General features: G+C 35.4%; 1 protein-coding gene across 1 annotated transcript; it reads right to left on the minus strand.

The window, feature by feature from the left end:
* Positions 1–1,247: 1,247 nt before the first annotated feature.
* On the minus strand, positions 1,248–1,907 carry LOC125590397. The gene has a single exon (XM_048763956.1). It carries the CDS (start codon positions 1,905–1,907, stop codon positions 1,248–1,250), a length of 660 nt encoding a protein of 219 aa, XP_048619913.1.
* Positions 1,908–9,634: the final 7,727 nt, after the last annotated feature.

Below are 9,634 nucleotides of genomic sequence, written 5' to 3' on the forward strand. Positions count from 1 at the left end.
TTGCGATGTAAATTCACCAGCATTATCAAGCCTTACTTTCTTAATGGCATACTCTGAGAACTGTGTTCTCAGCTTTATTATCTGGGCAATGAACTTTGCGAAAGCCGTATTTCGTGTCGTCAAAAGAGACACACTTGACCATCTACTAGATGCGTCAATCAATACAAAGAAATACTTAAACGGCCCGCACGGTGGGTGGATCGGCTCACATATATCACCATGTATTCTTTCCAAAAATATTGGTGATTCATTGCCTACTTTTGCTGGTGATGGCCGAGTTATAAGTTTTTCTTGAGAACATGCATTACATGTAAACTCGTCCGTTTGCAAAATTTTTCCGTTTTTCAACGGATGGCCATTCGAATTTTGCACTATCGTTCTCATCATGACTGAACCAGGATGTCCTAGCCTCTCATGCCAAATTTTAAATGTATCAGTAAACTTCATGTTTACCACGGCATAGTACTCAGTCATGGTAATTTTCGTACAATATAGTCCAGAGGATAACATTCTTAACTCTTCCAATATATGTTTCCTCTCGGACTTAATGCAAATAAATTCAGTGCCATATGTACTCATAGTCTCAATATGATATCCATTTCTTCGGATATCCTTAAAATTTAATAAGTTTCTATGAGACTCGGGGGAATACAATGCATCACTTATTTCAAATATTGTTCCCCCTTGCATTGAAAATTTCGCTCTTCCAGAGCCCATAATAATCTTTGCATTACCAGATATTGTACTTACGCTTCCAGCGTAATCTTTTATTTTGAGACTGGAGAAATATTTCTTATCTTTAATTATCGTGTGCGTTGACGCACTATCTGCCAAACACAAATCTCTATCCATAGTCTCAAAGTTTGGCATTTTCTGAATATAAAACATATATTATTAAACATTAAACATGAAACATAACATATATCTTACAACAAAAGATATAGATACTATAATACAGTCTACTTATATCCTATCGATCTACATCACTCATCGATACTCTCTGGCTCAACCAGAAAATCTGATATGTCGAGATGAGTATCATCATTTAAACCATGAAAGGATGGCCCAGGTTCATCATAGATGAAGTTTGTTTCACCTCTTCCTTTCTCTTTTCCCTTTTGGGATTCTCTATACAGATCGGCTAAATGTTTTGGCGTACGATAGTTACATACCCAATGACCTTTCATGCCGCATCTGTAGCAAACCTTTCCCGTTTGCCTTTAATCATCCTAGCCCTTTTCATTCCTTTAATTTTTGTGGAAGTCTTTATTATTTCTTTCATCATAGGGACAGAATCTTCTTCCTCGTCCTCTTCCACGACCATGATAACGGTTTCCACTACGTCCACGACCTCGTCCTCTTCTATTATCATAACTGGATGATGCAACATTCACTTCAGGGAATGGAGCAGATCCAGTGGGACGAGCTTGATGGTTTAAAGTCACGAGTTGATTATTCTGCTCCGCTACAAGGAGGACTTGCATCAACTCCGAGTAACGGGTATATCCATTCACCCGGTACTGTTGCTGTAGGATTACATTTTCAGGATGGAACGTGGAGAGAGTTTTTTCGAACATATCATAATCACTTATTTTCTCTCCACATAACATCATCCTCGAAGTAATTCCAAACATCGCGGAATTAAACTCACTAGCACTTTTGTAATCCTGGAACCGGAGATGGATCCACTCGTGTTTAGCTTTTGGTAAGATCACATATTTCTGGTGATCGAACCTCTCTTTTAAAGATTTCCAGAGGTCACAAGGATCCTCTTTCGTAATATATTCATCCTTTAAACCATCATGGATGTGGTGTCGTAAAAATATCATGGCTTTTGCCTTTTTCTCATCTGACACCGTTTTCGAACTATCGATGGTTTCCAAAAGCCCGTTTCTTCTCAGGTGCATCTTTGCACCCACTGCCCAGGTCATATAATTATTTCCCGTAATATCCAGGGCATTAATTTTGAGCTTTGTCAAATTCGACATGATAACTGTATTTATAGAATAATAATATAAATATAGTAAATACGAGAATTTAAATGCATAATTTAAATGCAGAAATTAAAGGCATAAAAGCAAAAAATTAAATTGCAGAAATTTAAATTGCGGGAATTTAAATAGTATAAATAAAATCAGGAGGCTTAGCCTACCACATGATCCGAGGAGTCATAGACTACCATATTGATCATTTTTTCAAAGTCCGAGGAGACATGGTCTACCATTTTGACTTTTACTTATTTCAAGGTCCGAGGAGACTTAGTCTACCATTTTTGACCTTTTATTTTTATTCACGGAGGCAAAGCCTACCACGTGTTTCTCTGATCGTGAAGGCATAGTCTACAATACTGATCAGTCGGGGAAGGCAGCGCTTATCATCCCGAAAAATAAACGGAGAAGGTCCAGCCTCTCACTCCGAAATAATAATAAAATTTAAATAAATTAAGTATATTGAAATACATAAATTTAAACATTACCTCTGTTGGTTTAAGAACTTTCGGATTGATAAGCTTCAGTTGGTTAGAGTCTCGTGCTGATAACGTGTTGTGAATATATAAAGTAAAAGAGAAGTATTTATATTTTTATTGATGGAGTGGTGGTCTTACGTGATCATTCTTATTCATTCAACTTGATCTCACGTCTATATATAGTGTCGAGAAATAAGATATTTATTTCTCTAGTAAACCATACGTAGACAAGTGTTAAGGTGATGAAGATACACCGTTGTTATCTCTAAGACAAGTGTCCTTTAGCTGGACAATGGATAATCACAATTCTTAACATAATTATATTAATAGACTTTGATCTGTGCGTGCGGATGTTTTTTCAATTTATAGTATCATCATATATTTATAATTGTTTAACAAATTTTATATATTCGTATATGTGTGATCTTATTCATATGTTATTAAATTTTGATAAACAAATAAAAATAACACGTTACATATGATATTTCTTATTCCATCGTCCACATAAATCATATATATTATATTTCTTTGTACTTATAACCAATTAGTATGATTTGGTGGTTTAGAATAGAAAACTACTAAATATTTTAATAATATTTATAATTTATATTTATAATATAGTGAAGCGCGATTTGCAAGTTGATATCTTTGTCGTTAATGTGATAGCTAAAATTTTGGTTTTTGTTAAATTAAGTTAATAGGCGGGTGAATGATTTTAGGAAGAATGTGTGGAGTTATTTATGGTTTAGACTTTTCCAAATAATAAATAAATAAAATTCCTATTTCAAATGATTTCTGCTTTTTGAAATAATAATTAACTAGATGATAATCTGTGTGCATGAGTGGAGTGAGTTCTTATAATAATGTTTATTTATGAAATGGTTTTAACATTTTGCAACACTACAATCTTTATCGATTATAAAATGACGAATACAAATGTTGGGCTCTTAAATATATCATCGTTGTTGAAGAGATAACGTATTACATCTCATTTTAAATATTTTTAAGACTTCATATGCACAAAAAGAAATTAAGTTTTGCGGCTGACACAAATCACCAAAACCAAATAGGCAATATCGATTGTATAATTACGAAAGGGGATTAGATTTTCTGCTCTCGATTTGTTTACTATTGATTCTCCATAAGTGATTTCATCTTCTACCTTTATATAATTGTGCTTTCGTTCTTGTCTTTGTTTCTTTGATATGAGTTAATTTTTTTTTAAACTTCTTTTATGAATAAGTGAATTACAAAAGTGTCAATTAAAAAAAATGGGCATCTGTAAAAATTAGTTTCACTCCATATACATATCTAAGAATCAATTTAAAAAAAAAAAAATCACCGGCAAACTATATTAACAGGTTAGTGTTCAAATATAATATATCAAGCTGTTATAGAATATAAGTGAAAACTTGAAATATAAATGTATGTCTAGTATATATTCACCAGCTTGGTCTAAAAATCATCTAATTAGAACAAGAAAACAAATTACTTATTTCACCAGTTCGGGTAATATATAAATTTCGAACGGGTAATATCTGAACCCGAATGGATATCCAAAGATAACCAAACATAAGTATACTTAACCTTATATTTCTAATTTATTTCTCTCATTTTATTCACAATATTTATATTAATGATGCTTATTGCTCAAAATTAGATAATATACATATAATTATGGACAAAATATTTGCTACTCACTTAAAATACATGTCAAGCTCTTGTTTCTTGCATTAACAAAATTTGCATCTAAAATTTCAAAACAACAACTAAATTAGTGTCTTTCTATTTTTAAAGTTTTATCTCCAAACCTATTAATAGTTTAATCTCTTAAAAGCTGGAAAACCAGTTAAGTTAAAATATATTTTAAATACAAAAAAATTAAATAATGAATAATTTATTAATTTTTTCTTCAAAATTTAAATATCCGAACCCGACCCAAAATATCTGAACCCGAACATAAAATACCCGAACCCGACTCGAAGTGTAGAAATACTCGAACGGGTTCTATACCTTTATACTGAAATATCCGATACAAACTCGAACATGTTTCTGAACGCCCACACCTAAGATATATGATCATTTGTATCTTGCTTGAAGAAAAAATAAAATAAAACCATTAATCACAAAATTTTCAATGTGAGACTTTTACCATTTAGTAATTTATACTCGTTTTTAAAAATTCAAAATATAACGTATAAGAAAAAATCTAATTTTTTTTATTATATGCTTAATGTGATTGTTTAATTTCTTTTAATAGTATAAAATTAAACAAAAGTGAGAGATGTTAGACTTTTTTTTAATCAAATATGTATTATTCATAATCATTAATTGTCATATATATGTTTACCATATTAGGTAAATCCGTAGCTTTTATTTAAGAAAAAAAATATATTATTTTGTACACTATTAATTAATTTAATAGTTAGTTTAATGAAAAACATAATATATGTTTATATGGACCAACTTATTTTTCTAACAATTCTAAGAATCATTCTCGTGATGACACTTGGCTACGAAAACATGTTATAATGCTCCATGATTAATATACAGGGGATGATTTATTTAGAATATTTTGTGGAGGTAATCAAAGTACTGTAAACATTGTGGTCTCAAAAATATGTTTTTTATATATGAAATATCAAAAAAAAAAAAAAAAATCAGGAGTTAATACTAATAGAGTTGCTATGGTGGAATGGAGATTTTCTAATCGGTAAGGGTTTCGATGCCTACACGACGATGGGATCGTGGAATCGGAGACGAGATACGGATTGGAGCAGAAGGTCAGCAAGGAAAAAATCAGGAGTTATCGGAATGGAGATTTTCTTCAAATCTCACGCGATTTGATTGGGTTTCAGGAAAAGGGAACTTTGGGATCTTTTGGCCGGTTTGGGTAATAAAATGGAGTACGATTTCGATTATCATCAAAACGAAATCCCGGGAATTCACAGGGATGGTGGAGATGATTACCACAGTTGATTCACAGGTTCGATTAGAATTTGTTATCAGGAGACTGTAATTCAGAATTGCATAAGGCTTGGGAACGATGGAATGGGCTGGGAGTTTTAATCCTTATGCAGAGCAGTTTTATTTATATTTATTCTCATCTCAGGTCGCAATACTCACCAAGGAAGGAATGGGGTTGCGATATTGTAGTTATGGCCAGTACAAGGAGGTCACAATGGAAATATATGGGGGTCTATATAGGACTTATTGATTGTGTGGTTGACGCAAAATATGGCTGGAGTTTAAAGGGTTGCATTTACGTTGGCATTTTCTCAGGTTTCAGGATTCTTATAGGAACAAAAGAATGGAGCTTTTTGGTTTTCTGGATGCAGGGAATAACAATATTTGCTAGATATAAATTACGGTTGATAGAATTCTTTATGCAATATGTATGGTGGTATGTGATTTTGTGGGGGTTTGGGGACTCTCGAATCAAGTTTGTAACATGTGTTTTGCAACTATATAATTGTTTTTTTTGATATGGGTGTTTGTCGCCTTAATCACTTATGGTGGGAAGATGAGATGGATGAGTTGATTTTGATCTGGCCTAACATGAGATTAATAATGTCTGGTCGTGGTATCACTTTATCTCTAAATCATTTGGTACTGGTATGGGTGCATTATTGCTTACCTGACAAGGCAATGGACATGCCAAGATATGAGATGGTGTGGTATTTTTTGGTGCTATTTATTAAGAAATGGCTGTTTGGTTCATATCGTAAATTCTTGGGTTGGGTTCAATGGAAAATTCATGGAAAATTATCAAGATATCAAAATGTACGTTGGCTGTCCTTTTGTTGGCCCAGTAAGTTGAATAGATTTGGTAACACAAGGGGGCTTGTATTTTCTTCAAGCTTTTTTGGTACAGTAATTATTTTCGGAATAAGTTGGAAATCTCAGGTTTTAAGCGTGCATATTCTTGGGTATCATCAAACCCGTTTTCTCCCAGCTCTACGGAGTTCCCCATTATTTTTTTAATGAGAGTATTAAGTTGGAAATGCAGAGGAATGGGAAGTCATTGGACTGTAAGTTATCTTCGAGAAATATGGCACAAACACAAACCAGATTTTTTATTTCTATCTGAGACAAAACAAGATTTTGAGTTTGTGCAAGGATTTCAAGCACATTTTGGCTATGAAAATTTGGTTACTGTGGATCCAGAGGGTAGGAGTGGGGGTTTAGCACTTTACTACAATAATGAATTTCAAATCAAGATTTTATATACCAGTAAACGGATGATAGATGTTGAAGCGGTTGCTCTTGGGAAAACGGTTTTTCTGACTTTTGTTTACGGCGATCCGGTTCCAAAGATGAGGGAACAGGTATGGGAACGGTTGACTCAATACGGGTTAGCTAGATCCGAACCTTGGTTTATTATTGGAGATCTGAATGAAATAACTGGGAACCACGAGAAGGATGGCGGGTCGCTAAGAAGTGCAGCTTCTTTTGTTCCGTTTAATAATATGATCAGAAATAGTGGTCTATTGGAATTCCCTGCTAGGGGGAATAAAATGTCATGGCAAGCAAGGAGAGGAAAAGGAAAAGGGGCAGTGACGGTTAGATGCCGGTTAGATCGTGCATTAGCGAACGAAGATTGGCACACGCTATTCCCATGCTCATATACAGAATACCTTGGGATGGTAGCATCGGATCATCGCCCAGTAGTGGCGTTTATAGAAGACAAAGTTCACAGGAAGAAAGGACAATTTCGGTTTGACAAACGGTGGATTGGACAAGAAGGATTTATGGAATCATTAGTCTCAGGATGGAAAGAGAGGCATGAAGGTCACTCCGAGGATATTGTTACAAAAATCACAAATTGTCGGCACGAAATTGCAGCTTGGAGGAAAAACAATCCACCTTATGGGAAGGAAAAAATTATTGAGCTTCAACAAGCTTTAGAAGAGGTTCAAATGGATAATAATAGGTCTCAGGATGATATTTTGGAGGTTTCTCGGAAATTACAGGATGCCTATAAGGATGAAGAAGAATATTGGCATCAGAAAAGTAGGAATATGTGGTACTCATCTGGGGATCTTAATACTAAATTCTACCATGCCTTAACAAAGCAAAGACGGGTCCGTAATAGGATAGTGGGGCTTCATGATGAGGATGGTCATTGGATAACAGAAGAAAAAGGTGTCGAGAAGGTGGCAGTAGACTATTTTGTGGGATTATTTAGCACCACCTCTCCAACTGAATTTGATGATTTTTTAGATGAGATTACACCATCTATTACTCACCAGACAAACCAGAGACTGCTCAGGATGGCAACGGAGGAGGAAGTTCGTCAGGCTTTGTTTATGATGCATCCAGAAAAAGCCCCAGGACCGGATGGGATGACAGCTTTGTTTTTTCAACATGCATGGCACATCATCAAAGATGATCTAGTTGCAATGGTCAATAATTTTCTGGTGACAGGTGAAATGGATTCAAGATTAAATGTTACCAATATTTGCATGATTCCGAAGACGGAGAGACCTATAAGGATGACGGAACTGCGGCCAATAAGTCTTTGCAATGTAGGGTATAAAATTATCTCGAAAGTATTATGTCAGCGACTAAGAGTGTGCCTTCCATACCTTATATCGGAAACGCAATCAGCCTTTGTGGCAGGACGGATGATATCGGATAATATTCTTATCGCGCAAGAGATGTTTCATGGGTTAAGGACCAATAAGTCTTGTCAAAACAAGTATATGGCAATTAAAATGGATATGAGCAAAGCGTATGATAGGGTGGAATGGGCCTTTATTCAGGCGCTATTGCAGAAGATGGGTTTTGATCCTCACTGGGTTAAGTTAATGATGGAGTGCATATCATCAGTACAATATCGGTGCTACTAAACGGACAACCATGAGGTTTCATAATCCCACAGAGGGGGCTACGTCAAGGAGATCCTTTATCACCCTATTTATTCATCATGTGCACAGAGGCTTTGATTGCAAATATTAAAAAGGCTGAGAGAGGAAAACATTTGACGGGGATGAAGGTGGCTAGAGCTAGCCCGGAAATATCTCATTTGCTTTTCGCAGATGATAGCCTCTTCTTTTGTAAAGCACAAAAGGAAGAATGTCAAACCATTCTCAGGATTTTAAAGGAATATGAAGTGGTTTCGGGCCAACTGATCAACTTCCAAAAATCGTCCATACAATTTGGACATAGGATTGAGGAGACTAGTAGGCAAGAGTTAAGGGATATTTTGGGAATACAAAATATAGGAGGCATGGGATCTTATCTTGGCCTTCCTGAAAGTCTCGGTGGCTCTAAAATACAAGTTTTTGGATTTGTACAGGATCGTCTAAATAATAGGGTAAATGGCTGGACTTTCAAGTTTTTTACTAAAGGAGGAAAGGAGGTGATTATCAAATCCGTGGTTACAGCTTTACCAAATCATGTGATGTCTGTCTATAGGTTACCAAAAGCTACAGCGAAGAAGCTGACAAGTGCGGTGGCACAATTTTGGTGGAGTCCGGGGGGAAACACAAGAGGTATGCACTGGAAATCATGGGATAAATTATGCATAAATAAGGAAGATGGGGGCTTAGGCTTCAAAGATCTTACGGATTTTAACACGGCTATGCTTGCAAAAAAGCTATGGCGATTGATAGAAAAGCCAAATACATTGTTTTCTCGAGTTTTCAAAGGACGGTATTACATGAATGCATCACCTCTGGAACCGATCCGTTCATACTCCCCGTCATATGGCTGGAGGAGTATTGTATCAGCTAGATCTCTGGTTAGCAAAGGACTAATTAAACGGATGGGAACAGGATCATCTATATCTGTATGGAATGATCCATGGCTCCCAACCACTCGCCCGAGACCAGCAAACAAAAATCAACAACACAATTTTCCGGACCTTACAGTGGACTCTCTTATTGATCCAGTCTCACGAACTTGGAATTCGCAGGCAATTAGGAATTTGGTGGATCCCCATGATGTGAACATTATTGAAAGTATTCCTCTGAGTAGAAATTAGATGGTGGATAGGGATGGCTGGCACTTTACTAACAATGGAAGATACACAGTAAAATCGGGATACCAAGTAGAACGAGTTTATCCGGATAAGGAAAAACCACTAGTTCTTTATGGACCCAATGTAGATATATTGAAAGCATTCTATTGGAAAGTGAAATGTCCACCGAAACTGAGACACTT

Source organism: Brassica napus, chromosome C7, assembly GCF_020379485.1.
Source record: "Brassica napus cultivar Da-Ae chromosome C7, Da-Ae, whole genome shotgun sequence".
NCBI classification, from domain to species: domain Eukaryota; kingdom Viridiplantae; phylum Streptophyta; class Magnoliopsida; order Brassicales; family Brassicaceae; genus Brassica; species Brassica napus.

Bases quoted from the DNA above. Each gene is read 5' to 3' on its own strand.
- LOC125590397 (XM_048763956.1), bottom strand. From the start codon at position 1,907: ATGCACCTGAGAAGAAACGGGCTTTTGGAAACCATCGATAGTTCGAAA.